A 23,484-nucleotide genomic window follows, 5' to 3' on the forward strand; every position below is an offset into this window, starting at 1 on the left:
AGGAGATTCAAAAAAGCAACTATAGTAAAACAGTGAAATCTAGGCTGTGATATACTAAAAATGGGAAAAAATAAAAAAAGATACAGCAATTGATGTATTAAATGTACAAGGCAAGATTTAGAATAGTATTTCCTTTAAGGTTACCTTTTATAAATATATAGTCACACATGCAAAAAGAATATTCACAAAACGTTACAAGTGGTTATTCTGAATAATGGAATTATGGCTAATTTTTATTTTCCTTTTCGCTTATCAAAGTTCCACACTGACACTCGTATAAAAAATGAAAATCGGGGCTTCCCTGGTGGCACAGTGGTTGAGAGTCTGCCTGCCGATGCAGGGGACACAGGTTTGTGCCCTGGTCTGGGAAGATCCCACATGCCGCGGAGCGGCTGGGCCGTGAGCCATGGCGGCTGGGCCTGCGCATCCGGAGCCTGTGCTCCACAACGGGAGAGGCCACAACAGTGAAAGGCCCGCGTACCGCAAAAAAAAAAAAAAAATGAAAATCACTATGACTGCGCATCACAGTAAGAAACACCCAAAGACTTAAAAATAAAAAGTAAAGAGAAATAATAATCTTGCAATTTTAACTACAAGTTCTGTTTTTCTCAGCATGTCTTTTAGAACCAATTCCTTTCCAGGCTCTGGAGTAATTTTCAAGAGCTGACGTAAGCCAATTTATCAAGTCTGAGAACCCCATAAATTTCATCATGATGAATTATTACAATTTTAAAATTATTATTTGAATGGTCTGCTGGGAATGATCTAGGGAGGCTTAATGGATTGTCATTAATGTTTTTAGAAACAAATTGAAAATCTGAAAAAAGCTCACAGCTTTTAGGATGACTGTTAAATTAGAACTCTGTCTTAATGAATCAAATAACAGTTATATTAAAAATAATGAATCAGGGCTTCCCTGGTGGCGCAGCGGTTGAGAGTCTGCCTGCTGATGCAGGGGACACGGGTTCGTGCCCCGGTCCAGGAAGATCCCACATGCCGCGGAGCGGCTGGGCCCGTGAGCCATGGCTGCTGAGCCTGCGCGTCTGGAGCCTGTGCTCCGCAGCGGGAGAGGCCACAACAGTGAGAGGCCCGCGTACCGCAAAAAAACCCAAAAACAAAACAAAACAAAATAATGAATCATAAAAATCTTGACTATAAAAGGTTTCAAAACATAAACCAGTTTCTCCTTATACTGTAGATACATGAAGTGTGATCTCTTACCTTAGACATCTTTAGTGAAGTTTTGTCAATCTGTCTAAAAAAAAGAAAAGTACATGTACATCCATACACATATACATACATATTTAATTTAACATGAATTGATATGTAAAAAGGCTTACATGAGGCATCAATAGCTTCTGTCTCACTCAGCTTCTCATTATGTCAAACACTTCCCCAGAAATGATGAAATTATCACCTCATTATATAAATTAGATATAAAAAATTAAGCTAATGAAAGCGACCATCTATACACATGTATAGAAATATACATTCCATGTCTTCAACAATACCTTTTTTAGTACTGATTACACGTTAGGCACTAAGGAGCAACTGGAGAAAAAGACAAATTCCCATAACCTCTGGAATTACATAATTTCCTTTCTCTCTTTGAAAGCTTCGTACAAGGAAGGGGTGCCTGTCGGAGCCCATCTGTCTGCTGTCTGCTGGAGACTTCCTGAGCTCCTGAGAACTGGACCTTGACATTGGGGCACACACAGCAACACAACTACACTTACAAGTAAAAGAAAAAGGACTGAAGGCACCTGAGTGCTCGAGAAGTGTGACGATAGTTTGGAAGCCTCGGGAGATGTGGGGTCTGCTGGCTAACCTTTGGTGACAAAGTCAAGAGATGTGAATGCAGTCAAATTTGATTCCTTCTGGTGCTTAGAAACTTATGAGAAAACTTCTTTCACTTTCTTGCCTCCCTATTTCCCCCAGACTGAAACATTCCTGAATGCTGCATGCCCCCAAGTTTCCTTTTTGAATGGAAATGTTCCCAAACCACCTCTGAAAAAATGGTTAACCAGGGTCAAGATAGCAGTAGCATTCTTAACTTAACTCGAACTCTGTGGTACGACGTCATAGAAGATAAGGATACAGTCTTGGTTCTCCCTCTCATCTGTCTGGCAGGAACGAGAGGGGAAAAGGGAGAGGAGTCTGTAAACTGCTTCTTACTATGACAGAGCATCACTAAAGGTGGGGAAGGAGTACTGGGTGCAGCCTAGTGTGCAAAGGAAGGAGCAATTCTGACTAAGGAGACAGGTAAAGCTCCATCTAGGCTGTCCAAAATGCTTCAACCTAGGCAGCAGAATCAAGGCAAGCTTCCAGGACAGCAGAAACGCTAGGCAGCAAGAGAAGCAGAAGATGAAGGCTTCCTCGGAAGGAAGAACCAGAAAGGAACGAGAAGAATACAGTGAACCCTGGAAGAGCTTGGGAACAGAGACCTTGGGTGTGAGGACTCGAGGGGTAAGGTGACAGGCCCATGTGAGCGTGCCCTCGTCCCCCTGCCTCCAAGATAAGCTCAACAGCCAAGCTGCAGGAGGAGGAAGACAACACCTGAAACCAAGAAACAGTATCGCTCTGATGAAGATGCAAGCACAGTAATTCACACACAGCCTTCTGGACCTAAAATCCACGATTTTCAAACCCAAACTGCTGTAGCTGAACTAAATGAAAGGTCACAGTAGAGACTCGGAATGTGACATGGAAGACCAAATGTAAGAAATCTTGGTGCACAAGGCAAACAGCAGGGAGAGAAATCATGGGTAAAAGACAGCCTCAGAGACAAAATCTAGGAAATCTACCTGTTAGAGTAAGAGTTCCCATAAGTAAAAGGGGAAGATGGAGGAAAATAAAACAGTAATAACAAAAGAAAAATGTCCCAGGAAGAGCAATCCCAGAGTTTACCTGGGGCTGTGTACTATACGAGTGACTTAAGATCTCTTGAATACAAGGAACATCCTAGGGGAACACTATTCATAGTCCAGAATATAAAATATTAAACCTCCTCAGCAAAACCTAAGAGTTGGGGGCAGGAGTGACAGCAGAGAGGTAAAACTTTCAAGAGGGAGAAGGGAGCAGTCAGTTGGAAAACAGATAGATGGTCCTGGCAGAAGAAGCAGCGGACACGTTGTTTTAAATAATAAAGAGGTAAGTGTCTGATAACGAAAAATAAAAAAGGAAGGTAGCCATTAAAAAAAACTTCCAAATTAAGAGAAAAATATGGAACAGCAACTTGATCAAACCAGTAAAAATAATGGAAAAGAAACAGAAAAATTCAAGAGTATCAGTCACCAGTCTAAATGTGAAAGAAGCAAATTTTCTCCTTAAAAGAGGAGACAGGTTGGGGGCAGGGGCGGGGCGGAGGGAGAACAGCAGAAAACCAAGGTATGTTACATGGAAGAAATATGCTTAGAACAAAGTAGCTAAAAAAAATGTTGAAAACAAAGGAACAGGCTAAGAGATACCAAGCTAGTGCAAACAGAAAAGAACAGGGAGAGACATTGTTAATACCAACCCTGTTGGGATTTAAGGAAAGTGTGGTCATGATAAAAGAAACAATGTATAAAGATAAACCATTCATAAACCCGTATCTATGAAACTTACAGCAGATAAATACATAGAGCAAAGACTAGAAAAAATACTATGTGAACTTGACAAAAATACAATTCAAGTGGGAGGCTTTAATACCTTCTCTGGGAATTGGACAGACTCCCTACACACAGTATGAGCTAGGGCAGAGGTCTGAGACCACCGACACATCTGAATTAACTGGTATAGAGAACCTTGAGTCAATAGACAAAGAAAGGCGACTAAAGAAAAACACTTTGTCATGTAACTGCTGTGAAGAAAATTTATGCAAAGTTATTTTTACAGTCCGTGTTCTCAGATCATGATCTGTTAAAACAGATAAAAAGGAACTCCTAGTTATTCAGAACATTCCTTGATAACCCTTGGATCAAGGGGGGATAAAAGCAAAGCCATAAGTTATCTAGAAAGCAATGGAAAGAAGATAAAAGCAACATCAGTGGGGCACAGTAAAGTTTCATAGACTCAGATGAGAATTTGGGTTTTACATATTTTCACTATTAAAGAACACGGAAAATAACTCAATAGAAGGATAAATAAAACCAAAAGCTGGTTCTCTAAAACAAATTCCTCACCAGTTCCTTTGAGGAAAAACAAGAAGATATAATCACAGACATAGGAGACCACATGTATAAAGATGGCCACAAACTAGAAAATCTGGAAGAAATGGATGATTTCCTAGACACTGTAAATTACCAAAATTGAAGCAAGAACTGAAAACCTGACTATAACAAATCCCACTGAACAGGTGAACAAAGAGTTACCAATGAGGACTTCCCTGGCGGTCCGTCCAGTGGTTAAGACTCTGCGCTGCCAATGCAGGGGGCGCGGGTTTGAACCCTGGTCAGGGAACTAAGATCCCACATGCTGCATATCGCGGGCAAAAAAAAAAAAAAAAAAAAAATTGGAGAAAAAAAAGAAAGGGACCAGGACCAGACAGAACTAGACCTGAATTCCATCCAAAACTGAACAGATAACTCCAGCGTCACTTAAGCCACTACAGAAAAAGGGAAAGCACTCCAAGTTATTTTATGAAGACAGCACAACTCCAACAACAAACCCAGACAGAGAAGAAAGAGCCAGCAAGCTGGCTGGCTGCAGGTCAATCTCACTTATGAATAGAAATGCAAAATTTCTCAATGAAATACTTGCTAGCAATTATATCCCGGAAATGTACCAAAAGCATCTATCAATACAAGCTGTTACAACAAATTAAAGGAGAAAACCATATGTGAATAGATGCTGAACACACATGTGATAAAATCCAACAACCAACTCTAATAAAAACACTAAGTGAGGAAACGGCTTAAATATATTTCCGGAAACCAACGGCAAACGTTATCCTCTAAACAACAGATGCTAAATTATTTAAAGTACCATCACTAATTAGGAAAGGATGCCCATTACCACCACAGTTATCTTAAAACACTTATGAAAAACTCCAAACATATTCAAAAGTAAAACAAAAGCCACAAGGACCACCCCATCCTCCAGATTCAACAGTTATTAACTCAGATATCCCCTCAACCACTGTCCCAGATCCCTGATTATGAGTACTAGATATTTCTAAAAATAAGGACTGAAAAGCGACAAGCCATTATCATAAGGAAGATTAGCAATACTCCTTTAATATAACAAAATACCCAGGGTTCATATTTTTCTAATTGTCTCTTCTTTTTGTCGTTGTTCATTTGAAGCAGGATCCAAATAAGACCCTGATGTTGCAGTCTAACCGTGATTATTTACTGCTACTCTGGCAGGTTTAGTGAAAATGATTTTTCTGATATGACTGACTACACACCAAAAACCCCACAAACACTTTGGTTAAAAAAGATTGCAGAATATGGTAATTTACTTAAGGTGGCTGCATACAAGACAGGTGTAACTCAAAAGTTCTATTTTGCACTAGCAATGAATACCAAGAAATGGAAATGCAGGGAAAATGCCATTTATAATAGAGCAAAAACAAAACAAATGTAGGAACAAATTTAGAAAGGCCTAGCATGAACCAAATCATTTTTATTTCTTAAATTAGTAGATAAGTGTGGTCCAATCTCAGCTGGACTCCCTAATGATGAATTTTTTTTTTTTCTTAAAGGACTGGATAAAATGACTTTCAAGATCACCTGGAGAATAAATGCCTGAGGATAGAAAGGAAGAGCAGGCTCTCGCCTTACTAGCTATCACACGCCTTACTAGCTACCACACGCATCTGATTTCACACCAACCTGGTGGGGCAGAGGACTGTCATCAAAGTGGCTCTGGAGCTTCCACCCACCCGCTCCTCACTCAACTCTGGGCCCCTGCCTGTACTCCCAACCAACTTCACGTGAGCACCCTGACAGTACTGCACCTTAAGCCCACACATGCGCAGGCCGTTTTTCTGCTCAGCAGGTGAGAAGGGGACCATCACTCCTATCGGTTTCCTCCTACTTAAAACCTATCTTGATGCACACATATGGGGAAGTGGAGAATACTATTGTAATATTATTGGAACAGGATGTTAATTCTCAAAAAAACACTTATTTCAACTTTGCTTTAATTTTACCAAGTTTCTCTTACCACAACCTATTTCTTTCATACTCAGGTGTTTTTTTTTTCTGAAACATAATTTGGATCCACTACCGTTTTCCAACAGTTTAAGTTATTAACTGACTAATGTAAAATGAAAGTTGAAAGAGAAATGTTGAACTTCTGAAGTGCCTGGTTTTCAGTGAGAAAGCCTTGATCCAGCAACACAAAATGCAAAGCACTGTGATTAGTTTAAACCTTGGATGCATATCAATCAGATCCCCCAAACCTCAGAAATTAGGTCAAATGAAAAATTTATGCACTCATTCTAGATACTAGAAACTATTTAAAACTTTTTTTCTCTTTGACCCATGGCTTCCCTCTTCCACAGAGCAATACTTCCACCCCAGTCCACACAGAAGAAATCAACTTTTCTAAAACAAAAGGGGACAAAGAACAGATGGCTAAAACTGGATTCTCGGCAACAGAAACTTGCTTTGCTACTGGCATTTATGTGTATCAGTGGACTACCCAAAACCACCATTCACCGACATGTCATCCTTGTATTTACATTCATTATCCCCATCCACAAACGACCCTGCAAAGTAGGACCCAAAGGTCCATAGTCCCTCATCCAGAGCCCTTGGAACATCTGGCATTCAGAGCCTTTGGATTTGAGGTCCATGTACAGTATACCACACTCTTTAACAGCATGAGGGCAGCACCCCACAATCAAATGAATTTTCTCTAGTGACAAGTATGACGATAAGCACAAAATGAGATAAGTAAGACTATACAAGTGGCTTCACCCCAATTCTGCGGGCAAATGAGCTTTGGTGTCCCCTTCTCTCTGGAGAAAAAACAAAGCCAACTTTTCCTTTTCCAGCAGTTTCTGTCTTTCGAGTTGAGTATAAAAAGGACCTGAATCACATTTATTAAAGTCCACAGAGGGAGGTTGCCGCCCATCCCATCCCCATTTCCCTAGGTCACCCTGCTAGTTCAAGAGCAGTCAGAATGCAAATCTGATTTGACTGAAAAGCCCTTGTTCTTTACCCTGGGCTGCAGTGCTCGCTGAGAGACCAAGATGAAAAACGGGGGAAAAAAAAAAAAATCAGGGTAACTTTATGGCCGAAGAGACCACTGCCATAATTCATTGCGAGTTAGGAGGCTGGGCGGTGCAAAGAAAGCCTAAGTGGGAGCTACCAAAACCAAAAATAACGAACCTTAAATTACAAGCACCAGGAAAGCAGCCTGCACGACCCGTACACCATCATACATCTCTCCTTACGATGGCAAGGCTGCTTCGGCCATTAAGCTTGCCTTGAGGTATTATAATGATCTGAGTCGTTCAAGAGATATCTGAAAACCTGTTTCGTGCTGATGACCGTCCTAGGCAACAAGTAAAGCTGGGCAGGTCCACACACCGCTGCCCCTCACAGGACAACCACCGCACGGAATAGCAGAGGCTGACAGCAGGCGGACACCTATTTCAGGGGGAAGAAGTCTAACCCGGCCGCAGTCCTGAATAACAGAGCAGAAACGAGGCAAGCAAACGGCGGAGGTAAGCGGGCTCCAGGCAAAAGGCAGGCTCTGAAGCAAGGCTAAAGGTGAGGAAGACCACAGCAGTCGGAACTGTAAGTCAGCGCTGTTGGGTCACGCGTCCGCGTGTTGGGGACACAGACAAGGCAGCGAGGCACCGACGAAAACTGAGGCCGTAAAGGTAACAGGCGGTCCTGCGGGCCTTACTGAGCCACGGCGGCCACAGGTCGGCCCCATCTCGGGCCTTCAGGGGAACGGGCCCTCCCCGGCGGTGCCGCCCGTCCCTCCGGATTCGGCCCTGCGCGGGGCCTCCCCTCCCCTCCCCTCCTCCTTCTCCTCCCGCTGTGTGTGCGGCCAGGCGGGGCCTGCTGAGTGGAGCGGGCGGCCAGCGCCCCGCGAGCTTCCTCTCGGCCGGGAGCCGGCGAAGCGGAAGCGCCCGTTAGCGCGACCCGCACCGTCCCTGCCGGACCACGACCGCCAGCGCACGCTCCACGTCCCAGGTCCATTATTGACCACGCCCCACGTAACTCCCACCTGGTGAGAAGGGCCACTCAGGTTCGCCCGGGACACACCCCGCCGCCTCCGCCAGCGCCAGGGCCCAGGGGGACGGGGTCCGGGACCCGGTAGGGCCCAGAAGGGCGGGGGAGGGCCGGGAGAGCGCCGGGGGGATGGGGGAGATCTGGGGAGGGCCCAGAATGCCGGGCCGGCCGCCCCTCCCCCACACCGTGCGAGTGGCCCCGCCCGCGTCCCCCCCGGAGCGGACAGACCACCGCCCCGAGCCGACCACCGCCTCGAGCCGGCCACCACTCCTCTGCGTCGGCCCACAGCTCGCGCCCCAACGGCGGCCGAGACCCACGGCGAGATACTCACCGCGGTCGCACCGAAGAACAAGCGCCGACCGACCGCGCCGCGGATCCGCCCAGGACCGCCCGCAGACTCGCGCCCCGCCCCGCCCCCGCGCGTGGGCGGATTGCGTCAACGCGTCGATCCGCCCCCTTGCCAACGCTTTCCTCCCCGCCCCCATTCGCCAGCGTCCGAGTGCGCAGGCGCAGGCTCGTCCGCGGTTTCCGCCTCTGCGCAGGCGCCGTGCCCCTCCCACGGCGGTTGGCCATATAGAGGCCGGGGGGTGGGGGGGAGGTCAAGCGTAGCCTCTTCTCCTTTACCAAGATGGCGGCTCGTCCCTGTTTCGCCACAGTTCCTACCTTATGAGCTTCGTTTCCTTACGCTGATAAGAGTGGAACAGGTAATGTAATTCATTGCTTTGTGAATAACTAGAATGGGAGGAAGAGCGTTTCTTTAGATGGAGCTAAATGACCGGTGAGAAGAGAGGGGGACGGGGGCAGGGCAGGTGGCGGTAAGAGTTCGGAACGACCACGGGGAGGGGACCTTTCGCCTCTGGTCCTCTCTTCCAGGAAGATGGCGGCAGCACCGAGCAGGGAGCACCGGAGCGGGACCGGGGAGGGACGGCGAGCGGCCGGCGGGGCTGCTCTAGCCCCGAGCCGCCGTCGTCTCGGTGGTCCGGGCCTCGCCTCGATTGGCTGCCGTGGGTCACGTGGGGGTCGGCGACTGGTGCGCGGACCATAGAGTTGGGCGCCCGTCCCCGGGGACGTGGTCTTCGTGCGCCAGAGCCTGGAGCCCGCGCCCGACGGGGAGGGGGAGGGCGGGCTGCCCCTCGCTTTCGCTAGGTGAGGCCTGGGGGCGCCTCCAAGTCCACTGCGGCGGCGCGGCTCGGGGGCGGGAGGGCGACGTGCCCGGCGGGGGCGTGACCGGCCCGGGGCGTCCTTCCCCCCCTCCCGTGGCCTGCAGGCCCAGCAGCTGGCCGATGCTTGCTGGGAGGCTGGGCGCAAACGCCCTCGTACAGGAAGCCTTTCTGGGTTACCCACGACTGACAGTAAACACGGCTCTGGAGTCTCTCCTGGGCGGCCGCGTAGCGCGGGGCGCCTGAAGCTCTTTGTGACCGTAGGGCGTCCTGACAGGGTGTCTTTGGAAAGTGGCGAAGTGCTCAGGGCCAGGCGTCCTCTCCCCGCCGACTCAGGAGGTGGGGAAGTCGGCCTGTGCGTGGTGTCCGGGCACCACGTAAGACCAAAGAAAAACTGACCTCTGTGTTTTATTAAGCAACGCTATGGTCAGATGAAACGTCCGAAGGAGTGTAGATGAGTCTTAGAGGAATCTTCAGGAGTAGGATGGTTTACCCTTGAGCTGCGGGGTTTCTTGGTCCTCAGCTGCAGAGCTGCCGAAAACCCTCAGGCGTTGCGTTGCTTTCACCTGCGTTTGGGTGTCTGCCGCAGAACTAAGGACGGACAGGCACTCTCTTGGCAGGTAGCTTTCTTGAGGCCCTGTTAACACGGGGTGAGTCACAATTAGGATTTTGTCTGAGGTAACTGGTAGTGCTGTTCTGCAAAATAATCTCAGTGTTCTTTTATGGGAGCGAACCCGGGCTGATGAGACATTGGCTGAAGCCTAGTGCTCAGGTTGATATTCGATCACTTTGAACACTAAGCAACCCCAGCTGCCCTTATGAAGTGCGCTTAATATTAGGGTGTTTGGAAGCAGTGTTAAAGTGGTCGAGAAGGTATTTGGTTCAGAGTGGCTCCCGTCATTTGAACTCCCAGTTCTCTGGATCTGAGACATCAACCACCCACCTGTCATGAGAGCTTTAGGTTTGGAGAAAACTGAACATACCCCCTCAAGTCTTGAAGGACAAAATATGAAAGCCATTGAAAACAGTGAAGATTAAACTTCCGTGTAACTACTATTAATTCTGCTGTGTGTCACGTCCCGATTGGGGCTTACCACCTCTTCTCTAATCAGGCTGAGGTCACCTGAGTAAAGGAGCAGAGCGTGTAAGGAGAGCACTCCTAAGATGCCGTTGGCCCACATTCCTGGGCACTCGAGGACCCGCTGGAACCCGGTCACAGTGCCCCCTCCAGGGGGCCAGGCTGACTTCTCAGCGTCCTGATGGGAGAATTTCTTCTTGAATCATCAAGTATTTTTTTTCCTTTGGATTTGTTGTTTGGGGTTTCTGGCGGCCTGACTTTGACCTCATGGCTTTACTTCTTCCACAGTAGAAAATATTTCAAAAAAATATGTATTGGAAATGGCTGTGTGCCAGACATTGTTAAGGGTTCTGGGGATGCAGCAGAGGTAAAGAGGACACAGACTTTTTTTCTTTTCCTCAAGCAGTTTATGGTCTGGTAGGGGAGATTCACTTGTAAAGGAGAGATTACGGTGTTCTGAGTGCAGTAATGGAAGTATGTACAAGGAGTGGAGGTAGGACAGAGGGGGCAGTGATTACCTGTTGGAAAGTCTTCACAAAGAATGTGGTTCTGAAACTGGGGTTTAGAAGATGAATAAGAGTTTTTCCAGGAGGAGTTGGCAGGATGGGCTGTTCTAGACAAGAAGACTAGCTTATGCAAAGGGAACAAGTGACAGCTGTCCACTTAGGGGGTGGCATATATGGGCAAGAGGTTGAGAATTTGGTACACTGCTGGCATCTCAAATGGTGAAGGACTTAATGCCCTAAGACACTGACTTGGACAGCATTTCAAATGATTACACAGTCCACCAAGATGACTTTGTGATCTTTAGTCACAAGTGGATCAGGTAGACTCACCATTAATGCTTGGCAGCTGAAACTTATTTACCTAAAGGGCTTGAGCAGAGAACACTTTTTAAAGTACAGAGTGATGCTTACATTTGGTATGGCCCATTCAGCACACATGCATCTCACAGGGCTAGTGATCATAGGAAGGCATTTCCCTTTTCTATTAAGAAATAACCAAGCTCCTGGAAGAAACATAGCACACAGCTGAACTCTCAGTTGCTGACTTTTGGTGGCAAAAAGTCCAAGGAGCATGTTGTCAAACGTTTTGACCAAGTATAGAAAGACAGCCAAAGAACCTTAATGTGTCAGAATGCCTTTTCTCTTGAATTATGAAGGCACCACAACATTGAACATTTGAAAGCCAAGAAAAGAACTAAACTTTCTTCAGTGTGTAACATTTAAAAACTTGATTACACAAGTTACTTTGTGGTAAAGCAGGATTTTCATTTATTTTTTTCCTTTTTGTATTTCTAACATCAGAGACATTTTAGAGGTGATATTCCTAGTCGGCCGCTGTTTACCCGGTGAGGTAAGGTTCCTCAACTATCATTTAAGACAAGCCGGACTTGTCTGGGTATCCTGTCATGTTAGTCATCTTGTTGATGCTTGCTGTTAATTTGATAACAATGCATTGGCCATGCATACTCTCCCTTAATACTGTTTATTGGCACTCATTTGGATTTTAACATTAAAACTTAATTTTACTTCAAATCAAGGTTATACCTTCATATACTTTTGAAAAGATCAAGTAAATCTGGAAAAGCTTGTAAGGAAGAAAAAGTGTCAGTTTCCTTCCTCCCATCATGTCTCCTCCCTTGCAGGACACCCACGTTGGTCTCCTAGCTGTTGGCTTTGGTCTTTGCCTCCATCTCTCGCATCCACGCCTGACTCGCTCACTTCCTGCCCTTCCCTCCCCTGTCCCACACATTGCCTCTCTACTGGATGTCTCTCACTTTCTTTCACCCCTCTGCCTTCGCCCTGCAGACAAATGCATGGCTGCCCAAAGCAGGTGCACCTTTAATTTGCTGTCAGGTATTTAGTGTTTATATTCTGGCTACTGGTACCATTCACAGTTGGGCCAAATGGTGTGATGGGATTACTTTTCCTTTCCTGGAGAAGTTTTTGTTTTTCCTGAAGTTCTTATTGGTGGTTTTTGTTGTTTTCTTAGTTTTATATGCATTTGCCACTAAAAGTCAACCCCAAATTCACTAGTTGTCTAAATCTCCTTTCAAGCAATTCAGATCTTTTTATCTGATCAAGTTCAGTAGGCGCAGACCTCCAACCTGCTGGAATCTCACTGCCCTCAGTTTCCTGGAACCCATGTCTTTCTCTTTCTTGATTTTTTTTTCTTTTTTTTTTTTTTTTACTGTCTCATTTTGATGGAGCTCTTCCTCAAGGAGTTGCCTGGGAGATAAAATTTTGAGAGCCTGGATGTCTGGAGTGTGTTATTCTGCCCATATACCTGTGTTTAGAGGTTGGACATCAGTTTGCCCCTCTGTCTTCCATCCCCCAGTGTTAGCCTTGAAGTGTTAGAGCTTTCTGATTCTTGAGCCTTTATATGTGACTGTGTTTTCTTTTTTGAAGCTTGAGGGATTTTCTGTGAAATTCAGAGCACCCAGTGCAGTGATGTCCCTTGGAGTCTGTTTTCATCTAGTGTCTTGCCTGCCCTTTGGGCCCCTTTATTTTGGAAACTTCTGTTCTTAAGTGCTGGGCGTTTTTCTTGATTTATTACCTTCATATCTTTCCATTCACTTTCTTTCTCTTTCTAGAATTCAACTATTGGACCTTCTGGATTGACAGTCTGATTTTCTTAGGTTTCCCATTTCTTTTTTTTTTTTTTTTTTTTTGCGGTACACGGGCCGCTCACTGTTGTGGTCTCTCCCGTTGCGGAGCACAGGCTCTGGACTCACAGGCTTAGCAGCCATGGCTCACGGGCCCACCCGCATGTGGGATCTTCCTGGACCGGGGCATGAACCCGTGTCCCCTGCATCGGATTCTCAACAACTGCGCCACCAGGGAAGCCCTCCCATTTCTTTCTGGAAGACATTCTCAACTTTATCTTTGAGCGCTTCTATTGAGTTTTTCTCTGTTTCTAGGAGATTTCTCTTATTCTTTCTGTTCCTATGTTATAACCTCCTGTTTTTGTTCCATGGATATAGAATCTTCTCTTATCTCTCTGAGGACATTGGTGAGTTTCAAAGTTTTCTTTTACCAAAAGTCACTGCTTGCTTCTGGCTGCTTTTTGTGTTGCGATTTTGGCTTTCATATCCGCCTTTTCTGGGCTATCCGGTGATGTTTGCTTGCCCGCTTACATGTCAGAGGGACTCGGAGCTTGTGGTTGGTTGGGGCTTGCCAACTGTGACATTCGCTGTAGAGGCATCTGGCTGGGCCATTTCCTTACAGCACCCTGTCAGCTTCTTCAAGTCTCTTTGGGTTCTCCAAAGAAATACCTCCCAGCCTCTTGCCTGGGGGCCAAGTGAGGGGAGAAGGCCACAATCTTAGCAATAACTATGGAAGAAGTTACTTCCCCTGTCTTCAGAATCGTTTGCCATCACTCCACTGTAACTGGTGTCCCCAGTCCAAAGATTCTAGTTTCCTTTCCAAAGGGGAAGAAAACCACACCCTTTGGCTAAGAGGCATGAGAGGAAAAAAAAAAAAAACAAAAAAAAACAGAACACAGAAAACTGTCCTTTTTGACAGTATTTTCTTACTACTTTTGCCTGGCTGCCCTTTAGCAATGTTATTTTTAGCTTACAACTTGAGTTGCACTTAAATTCATTGTTCTTCTGTTATTTACTACACCTTTTATAGCCCAGCTGTGGGTTTTACATTGTCTTAAATGTGTGCTGAAGGCCCTGGTAGGAAAGTGGACGGAGGTTGTGAAAAGGCCGGTCTTCACAGTCAAGAAGCTCACAGGGCCGGTATGCAGAGCAAGATTTTTAGTTTTCACTGATGATCAAAGACTTGACATTAAAATCATATTTCCCCTATAGACTGGGGAAAATAAACGTGACCATTTTAGTTACCGAAGGTGAGGGGGACAGGTATACCCCAATGTCGTGTAGTGTAAATAGTTTAATTCATTGGGAGGGTAAATTTTGCCTTTGCAGTGCCTATCCACGCATCTCCTGTAATCATGTAATTGTATTTCTAGGAATTTAACCTGTCGAGGTACAGGCTCGAGTGAGCAGATGGTACTCTTTTCTGCAGTGCTTGTAATCGGAAAAAAACAAAACAACATCAGCCGGGGGTTTATTTTATGGTTATTCCATGCAACGTGCAGTCGTTAACATAGGTAAACTTGTGTGTAAAACTTGGAAAGACAGCCATATGCATTTTTAAATGGAAGTAAGTGTGGCATTATATGCATGTAATGTGATCTTAGTTTTTATTTAGACCATGTATTAATATATCCAAGAAAAAATATTAGGTAAAACAATAGTTTTGGAGATATTTCTTGAGGAAGAATCAAGAAGATTGCCAATTTTTACTTCTGTTGTTGTGTTTTACAATATTTTTATGCTAAAGATCATTCTTTGGTCGACCGTATTATCGTATTCATACTATCAGTTAATAAAACTGGTATGAATGTAGTCCCCATGGCCCCTGCCCGTTCCATCCCAGGCTCTGCCATGGGTGCAGTATCCTCTCAGGAGGCTTATCTGTGCCCAGACCCCACAGCTGGAACAGCAGCCCTCGTCTAGGTCAAGGAGAGGCAGGAAGTTGCTGATGCAGAAACCAGTAGTTAGGGAGCAAGTGCCGTTGAGCAATTAGGATGGATTCTTTTCTGAAAGCACTCTCAGGTTTGCCTTTTATTTGTGTGAATTGCTATTCTTAGACGTCCCTGGCTGTGGACTTTGTCAGACATGCAGCGGTGCTTGGGTCTTAGGCATTGGTTCTTTCTACCAGACAGGGCAGAGGGTGGAGATGTTTGTTCAGGTGGGGAAGGTAGTCCTCCACTGGAGCGGGAGTCAGGAGACCTGTATGTACTTCAGTTTAAACTTGTTCTTAATCAGCCTTGTGATTTTGGGTGTTTCTTTTTTTCTTTTTTTTTTTTTTTTGCCATATGCGGCCTCTCACTGTTGTGGCCTCTCCTGTTGCGGAGCACAGGCTCCGGACGCGCAGGCTCAGCAGCCATGGCTCAGGGGCCCAGCCGCTCCGCGGCACGTGGGATCTTCCCGGACCAGGGCACGAACCCGTGTCCCCTGCATGGCAGGCGGACTCTCAACCACTGTGCCACCAGGGAAGCCCTTGAGTGTTTCTTGATCTGTAGGACTTTAGCTTCTTCCTCTCAAAGATAAGAAAGGAGTCTCTGAGGTGGTTTGTTTCCTTTCTTCCTTCCTTCCTTTCCTTCATTCATTTCCTCCCTCCCTTTACCCCCCCCCCAGCGTTCCCCCCCCGCCCCCGCCCTTGTTCAATTCAGTTTATCAGAAACTTAGTTTTTCAACTTGGAAGGGTGGCACCTGGAGCTAATCGTCACTCATACAGCATCCCGTTTTGTGATCTGTTTCAAGGATGCACGAGTGATACAAAAAGCCTTGCCTATTAAAGCTTTTTTTGTTGCTTCCTACACACCAGGCATCATGACCTTTACTTCCAGCAATGGTTCAACCAGGTGATCTTACACCCCCACCCCAGAATATCTGGAAACATTTTTGGTTGTCATGAGTTGGGAGTGCTGCTGGCATCTCATGGTTAGAGGCCAGAGGTGCTCACCATTCTGCAGTGCCCAGGACAGCCCCCACAAGGAAGAATTGTGTGGTCATAAGGAAGAACCGCCTGGTCACAAGGTCAGCAGCAGTGAGGTTGAGAAATCCTGCTTTACCGGCTCCGTCCTTGGAGGGCTCTAGGATGTAGCAGTCACAGGCCCCATTTTTCAGTCAAGGAGAGTGGAGCCTGGTAGGGTGAGGCCACTGGTAGTTGCGGCTGAGTTACGGCTATGCTGCCTGCACTGCCAGAGTTCTCGTGGCTGTCACAGATACCGAGGAGGGCCATGGTCACAGAAAGTTCTCCCCAGGCTTACTCTGCCGGGCCTGGGCTAAGCACTGCATGTGAACTCTCATAATCCTCACAGTGACCCGATGCTAACGTCAGCTCCCTTTTGCAGGACAGGAGACAGAGGCACAGAGAAGTCAGGATGTTTTTTTTCCTTGCCTTGGTCCTCATTTTCAGTTCACACATTTAAACATTCAGCCTTGACAATTTACCTAGTGTTTCCTCTCAGCATCTCTAGAGTTTCTCTAAAATTTGGGATCCAGAGGTGATGTAATGTCCAGGAGCGGGGCCACCCAGGCCTTTGTAGCAAGGTAGATATTCTACCCTGAAGGAAACACACTAAAATTGGTCTGTGTCCCTTAGAATTTTGAGTATCATTGATTCCTCATCAGGCATTTATTTTTCACCAAGTACATATCTGTCAGTAGGTTTCCCGGAAGGAAGTGAACAAATCAGAGTCCCAGACCTAAAGCCGTTGAGCACTCAGGGCCCATCTCTGCAGTAACCTGTAAACGGCTGCTGTTGGTCAGTCTTCAGCCACCGTCAGGGGGTCAGCTTTCACTCTTGCTGGACTGGTGTTTCCATCTTCCTATCGCAGCAACCCAGCTCCACCGCCTCTGGCTGCCTCCGTGACATCATCATATGACTACACAGGTCTGGTGGGGTAAGTCCCTGCTTAGCTTTACCTGCCCCACCCTTCATCTGGGTTACAGGATAAGCCACTGGTAGACTTGTTCTTGTTTTGGACCCCCTGGCGCAGCAGGGTGTCCTGGCTATGGCAGGTGCCCTGTGTGTTTGGAGGGGATGAACAGACAGGACAGTGTTGATTCTGGACTCTTGTCTTTCCTGCCTTTTGGTGAATTACCATGGGCTGCTGCAAGCCAGAGCAGCTTTCTAGGCTCTGAGGGGTGTGCTGGACACAGCAATAAGGCAGTCTGCAGGCCACATCTCAACCTGTTGCTCTTGTGTTCTTCAACCACCGTTGACTCTGGCCTTCACAGATGGTTTTGTAGTTCAGCTTTCTCCAGAGGCTTGGATGTGCTTGGCCGGCACGTTGCTGAGATCCGGAAGCATGCTGAGCACGGGCCTTCTTTGTGGCAGTGCAGCTTGGTACCGTGGGGCTCACCAATGCTTGGGAAGCCAAGTGTCCTCCTGCCTGTTTTCTATGCTGTCTCACCTTTATCGGCATGATTCCTTTCTCTAAGCTTCTAGCATCTTGTTTTGGGGTGTGGGTTGAGCTGGCCTTGCTCTGCTGGCTGAGGGAGAACTCTGCGTAGCAGTCCCAGCTCTGTCCACGGGCAGGATACACTGTCTTCCCAGCTGTAAGGTCATCAACGGCACTTACAGCTTCTAGACACAGTGCAGGCTGGACCAGTGCTACTACTGTTGGTTTCTTTCTGGAGGAAGGAAATACCTTTGGCCAGAGGCAATTCAGTGTGCAGCGTTATCTCTGTTGCATAACCTGTTGTGCCCTTCCAGGGAAGTTCTGTGCACCACCCGTTAGGCCTGTGCATCGCTTGGCCTGGGCGACTGGAGTTAAGTGAAAGGGGACTGGGAGGGCGGGCGCTGTGAGTCAGGAATCTCTTGGACTAACGAGGGTCAGGCGCCAGGGGGCGTAGTGCCGAGCTCCCTGCCCCTAGTCATCCTACAGACCTCTGGGTGGATGGTTCCTGGGGGAGGGAAAGCAGTCTTCATGCTGGTGCCTTGGTAACAATGGCCTGCATGGCAACTGCTCTGGCCTCTTAGGAGGTTTCCATCAGGAGGCTCTGGAGAGAGCTGCGCTCCTGAGGAGGTTACCACAGCAGACAGCCTTGGGGGAAATGGAAGCTGGCGAACACGCCCTGACCGCTGGGCCCCTCAGGACCAGCAGAGGCCAGAGGGAAAGAGAAAGCCGTGCAACTGTAGAGCTAGAAGAAACAATTTTTGAAAGGATGTCGTGTATTTGGCATGTTTTCCTGTTTTTGAAATTCTGGTTGAGGTGAGTGACTTGTTGAGAAGTGGCTCTGCCTCTCAGGATTCCCTTCTCAGTATACAGGGTGTGGTTTCTGATTCCTTGATATACAGAGTTGAAAGCTTTTCGTCCTTGTTTTAACTTTTTCTTTAGAAATTAAAAAGAGTAATAAAAGAGGAAAGGATGGCTCTGTGTGATCATTCCTGTCTTTCTGATGTACCATTCTGACAGTTGTGAACCGTGTTAACTCTAACTTGGTGGTGTCCTGTAACTTATAAATAGAAGGCTTTGAGGTGTCTGGGTGGGACTTTAAATTCGCTTCTCCCTCACTTGAGATGGTGCACTGACTCCTGGACGTAGGGTGTTAGGTGATGACAGGTCAGGTGCGAACAAAATCAAGGATGATGCGTCATCCTAATCGGTTTTATTTTGTATGTTACTGTGCATTTCACTTTTATGTGACATGCTTTCTAATTTTATTAATACTTAGCTCATTTATAAATACCTTTCAGATGGAATTACTGAATTATATTGACTGTTTTGACTTTTTCTCATAAGTGTAAGATTAGTTAGGTGTTCTTATAGCACAGGCTTAAATCTGTGTGTGTGAGATCAATTTGAAGAATACAGTTTTTTTCTGTAGAAACAAGGCTTCCGTTTTGATACATTTGCTTTTGCTTGGAGCTGACTCTCCTGCCCCTGAGACCAAAGTGCTGTATTGCCTTTGTCGCCAGAGCAGTGAGCTCAGCAGTGCTGTCAGGCTGCCTGTGCCCAGGGCCCCTTGGCTCCTAAGCTCAGCCTGGTGGTCTCTGGGACGTCCAGACCAGGTGACCCATCAGGGTTGCTGCTGTTTGGAGCCATCCCTTAATTTCACAGGTGCTGGAGATGATCACTGTGTGCCCTTGAGATTGGGTTAAGTGTAGCTCTTTTCTGAAAGACTGGACAGGGAGGAAACGATGGTGTTACTGGGAAAGGCAACACTCTCTTTTTGATCTTTGAAAACACGGGTTGGCTTTCCTTTGACCCGTGAGACATGCCTTTGCTTTTGGAGCAGCGTGGCGTGACATCCTCATCTTCTCGTCCTTGGTTGCTTGGGGCTTCAGGTATGCCTGCCTGCCAGAGATGCCGCTGAGTTGGAGAGAGTGTGTGTAAACCTCCAGCCCTTGATTTCTTCTGGATGGTTCCACACTGTGTGGGTAGTGTTAGGACCAAATCTTCAAGGAAGAAATGGCATGTGAAGGATTCAGTGGTGATCTGTGGGAATTTCCATAAAATCTCACAGGATTGTATAGTAATTAGGTTTTTGGTGTCAGTTGGTATATGGCTTTATTGAAGGTGTATGATTTTGGTTTTAGGCTATTTAGAACTTACTGGATATGCATTAGAAGGCTTCTTATAGGACTGTTTTAATTCACAAAGTTAGCTTTGCTTGTCTTGTTATCTCCTCACCCCAGTCCTGAAGTGGTAGGAGTATGTGAGGGTTTTTCTCTCTTTTAAGCCGTTGTGTTTTTTGTTTTTTTTTTGTGGTACGCGGGCCTCCCACCGCTGTGGCCTCTCCCGCCACGGAGCAACAGGCTCCGGACGCGCAGGCCCAGTGGCCATGGCCCACGGGTGCAGCCGCCCCGCGGCATGTGGGATCCTCCCGGACCGGGGCACGAACCCGTGTCCTCTGCATCGGCAGGTGGACTCTCAACCACTGCGCCACCAGGGAAGCCCTAAGCCGTTGCTGATTGAGTGGTCAGTCTCTTTGCCCAGCCTAAATATCGCTCCCCTCTCCTTGGGCCACGGTCCCTTACGTGGCATGGCTGGCTCCAGCTGCTGGTGTCTCTGAGTTTTGCTTCTTGCCCAGAGAACAGTCTGTGATTGTTGGCTAGCTCAGATGGGCACGTCCCTTGTGCTCCTTCTGCATGTGGTGTCTGAAAAGCTCTCGGAGCACCTCTGCTCTCCCACAGGCCTCCTTCCTCCTCTGCAGGAGCCGGCGGGGAGTCCCGCTGTGGACCCTGACGTCATTTGGGGCGTGCTGCTCAGCATGTTGACGTGGCGCTGTCAGCAGCTTTCTTGACACTGTCTGATGGTTTAAAATTCCGCTTTTGGGCTTCCCTGATGGTCCAGTGGTTAAGACTCCATGCTTCCACTGCGGGGGGCTCGGGTTTGATCCTTGGTTGGGAAAGTTCCACATGCCTGCGGTGGTGCGGCAGATAGATAGATAAGTAAACAGATAAATAGATAGGTAAGTAAATAGATAAGTAAGTTAATAAATAGACATTAATAGATAGTTAAATAGGTAGTTAAATAGATAAATCACAAATAAGAAAATTTTTAAAAATTTAAAAAAATAAAATAAAAATCTGCTTTCATGAACTTTGATAAAATGATGTGTAACAGGCTTTAGTGTCATCACAGTATTATAAAATTTAGGTAAAACTTTGTTATGCTCCATAAAATGTGAGTGAGAAGTGCCCTGATGTAAATAGGTGAACTCATAGTCAGATATACATTATTAAACTTGGGTTTGACTTGGAGTTGGATGGTCGCTGTCATTTGCCACCCCCTCCTACCTCAGTGTGTTTATTTCCAAATTAAGGCATTTATTTTTTCTAATTACAAAACTAGTACTCTCCTCTATTTAAAAAAAATGTTTTTTAACTCTCATACTTTAAGAGCAGTTTCAAGTATGGTACAAAACACTTTTTTCTGAACCACCTGCAAGTAACTTGGGGACATGAAACCTCATCACCCTTGGCTATTTCAGTGTGTTTCCTGCAAACAAGATGCTTAGCACAACCGCTCACACACATGAATACTTTGCTACCTTCAGACCAGTTCACGCCTCACCAGAAAGACCCAGTTCACAGCCCTGTGTTGACACTCCTTGTCAGGTCTCTAGCCTCTCCTACACTGGAGCATTTGCCCCATCTTACCTTGACTCTCCTCACCTTGACACTTGTTGACCACAAGCAGTTAGTTTGCAGAGTGTCCCTCAGAGTGGGTTTGTCTGTTTCCTTTTGATTCGATTCAGGTTTTGCATCTTCGGCTGGAGTAGCACAGAAGGAGTGCTGGGTTCTTCTCTTGGCATTGTATCAGATGGGGCGCGATTTCGATTTGTCCCGTTACCAGTGGTGCCCGCTTGGCTCACTTGATAAAGGTGGTGTCTGCCAGGCTTCTCCACTGTGAAGTCTTTGTGATTAATAAGTATACTGTGGGGGGAGGTGCTTTTGAAACTAAGTATCTGTTCCTATCAGACTTTCGATTTGCTCATTTATATCAGTGCAGGCTAAGAGCTTCCCATTTTATTCAGTTGACTGTCATCTTTTATTATCGTTATTTATTTTGATGTTCGTATTTTCCCATGTTTGGCCAGTGGGAGCCCCTTAAAGCCAGCTGCTTGGATAAGTCCCCATCATTCATTTAATACTTCTTGCTTTCTGGTACAGCAAGGTACTCTGGGCTCTTCATGTACAATGCTTTCCTGCCCCAGACCTGAAATCAGCCTTTTCTTTGAGGAGGCCCGGTTCCATTTTACAACCGTTGGTACTCAGAGAAGCAGAATGTGGGCACCAGTTGGGCTGTTGTTGGGGTGTTAATGCACTCAGGCCCTCTTAGTGGACAGAGATGGAGTGTGTGTGTGGGGGTGTGTGTGCACATACATGTATACATGCACACACACAGATATACAGATGCCTGTGTATTTACAACACATGTTTGTTTTTACATCTCTGTATGTTGAAAGACACGAGTTCATTTCAGAACCTCGGTTCCTATCTAATACCACAGGGTTCGTTCCAGTCTCTCCCTTTCTGAATTGGTAGCTCCCTTTTCCAACAGTGACAATCCTAGGTGCCAGTGTCCCTAATATATTTACTTATTTGATTAGTCACCGTGTGTGTTCCCAGTCTCCTGTTGCTGCCCCCTCTTCTGCACAGGTGCCCTCTGCTCTCTTCATCTCACTCAGCCTCTGATACCCTAGGTATGTGGACACCCCGTTTTGTGGAACTCATATCCCAGTTTCTAGAAATAAAGTTCTGTGCACTGTCTTTTTGCCCTTTCAAGGCTGTTCCCTGAGCCATCGCTTCATTGTTGGTGATGCCTGCTGTGTGGTATCGACGCGTCACTGTGTAGTTAGTTACCACTATCTCACTGGTGCACAGTTGTGTTTTTCCAGTTCTTTGCATGTCACTATGCTTCTATGAGCCTTCTTATACCTATTATGCCTATGCCTTCTGTGTTCTTGTGCAGGTACTTCTGGAGAGTAGGTTCTTTGGAGTGTTATCACTGAATTGGATTATGGGTATGTCGATTATTTGTGGGTTTTTTAAAAATTCATTTTATTTATTTTTGGCTGTGTTGGGTCTTCGTTGCTGTGTGCCGGCTTTCTCTAGTTGCAGCAAGCAGGGGCTACTCTTCGTTGCGGTGTGCAGGCTTCTCATTGCGGTGGCTTCTCTTGTTGCGGAGCACGGGCTCTAGGTGGGCGGGCTTCAGTAGTTGTGGCTCATGGGCTCTAGAGCACAGGCTCAGTAGTTGTGGCGCACGGGCTTAGTTGCTCCACGGCATGTGGGATCTTCCCGAACCAGGGCTCAAACCTGAGTCTCTTGCGTTGGCAGGCAGATTCTTAACCACTGCACCACCAGGGAAGCCCGATTATTTGTGCTCTTAAATTGCCTTCTAATGTTACACATCCTCAACGATAGAGAAGCCAATTTTCCTCACCATTTCAAAATCTGCATCACTTCTGTTCATCTTTGTAGATCTCATAGTATAAGGGCAGAATGAAGATGAACACACCTGTTCATGGGTTTATGTGCCGTATGTCTTAGTTTTCCATGAACTGTGTGTTGATAGGTCCTAGTCTATTTAGATGTTTCCCAACCAGAGAAAAACTCTGTTTGTGTCCTAACTTCTATATGATAGCCTTTACTGTACAAAATTCTTAAGCTCTAAAAGGGTCAAATGAGTCAGTATCTTCCTTGATGATGTCTACAGTCTGTGTTATCAGTAGGCCTTTGCACCCTCAAATCATAGGTTTTTCTCCCCAGTCTTTGAATTCCTCAAGGCTTGATTTTTTATGGCCAGATCTCTAATCCAGCTGAAATTTTATTTTGGCATATGGTGTGAGGTAGGGATCAACCTTTATATTTTTTCCAAAATGGATTGCAAATGGGCCCAGCGCTGTTTACTGCCTAGTCTATCCTTCCTTGCTGATTTGAAATGGCACTTGTTTCAAATGCTAAACTCATAGATACACATGAGTTTTTCTTTTTCCTTAGCAAAAACCACCAAGTACTAATTACTGTTGCTT

The 23,484-nt window shown here is 46.4% G+C and overlaps 2 protein-coding genes across 6 annotated transcripts in view; one reads left to right on the forward strand and one right to left on the reverse strand.

Moving 5' to 3' along the window:
- The window catches only part of SEPTIN2 (septin 2), a 34,078-nt gene extending 25,498 nt beyond the window's left edge, over positions 1 to 8,580 (reverse strand). Inside the window, exons 1-2 of one of the 3 annotated variants that reach the window (XM_022568201.3) lie at positions 8,509 to 8,580; positions 1,222 to 1,255 (exon numbers count right to left, since the gene is read on the reverse strand). In XM_022568201.3, the coding sequence (XP_022423909.1) occupies positions 1,222 to 1,230 (9 nt within the window). In that variant the 5' untranslated portion in view covers positions 1,231 to 1,255; positions 8,509 to 8,580. The remainder of the gene's footprint in view (positions 1 to 1,221; positions 1,256 to 8,508) is intronic. The other 2 variants (XM_022568200.3, XM_022568202.3) reach the window with 2 other exon arrangements.
- A 168-nt stretch (positions 8,581 to 8,748) lies between these two features.
- HDLBP (high density lipoprotein binding protein) overlaps positions 8,749 to 23,484 on the forward strand; it is a 66,771-nt gene continuing 52,035 nt past the window's right edge. For all 3 annotated transcript variants that reach the window (XM_022568197.3, XM_089916088.1, XM_089916089.1), the window contains exon 1: positions 8,749 to 8,881. The gene's annotated coding sequence lies outside the window, so the exon portion shown is untranslated. The remainder of the gene's footprint in view (positions 8,882 to 23,484) is intronic.

The sequence above is a fragment of the Delphinapterus leucas genome, chromosome 8, assembly GCF_059928025.1.
Source record: "Delphinapterus leucas isolate spDelLeu-1000000601 "Yukka" chromosome 8, BTC_Dleu_Yukka2, whole genome shotgun sequence".
NCBI classification, from domain to species: Eukaryota; Metazoa; Chordata; class Mammalia; order Artiodactyla; family Monodontidae; genus Delphinapterus; species Delphinapterus leucas.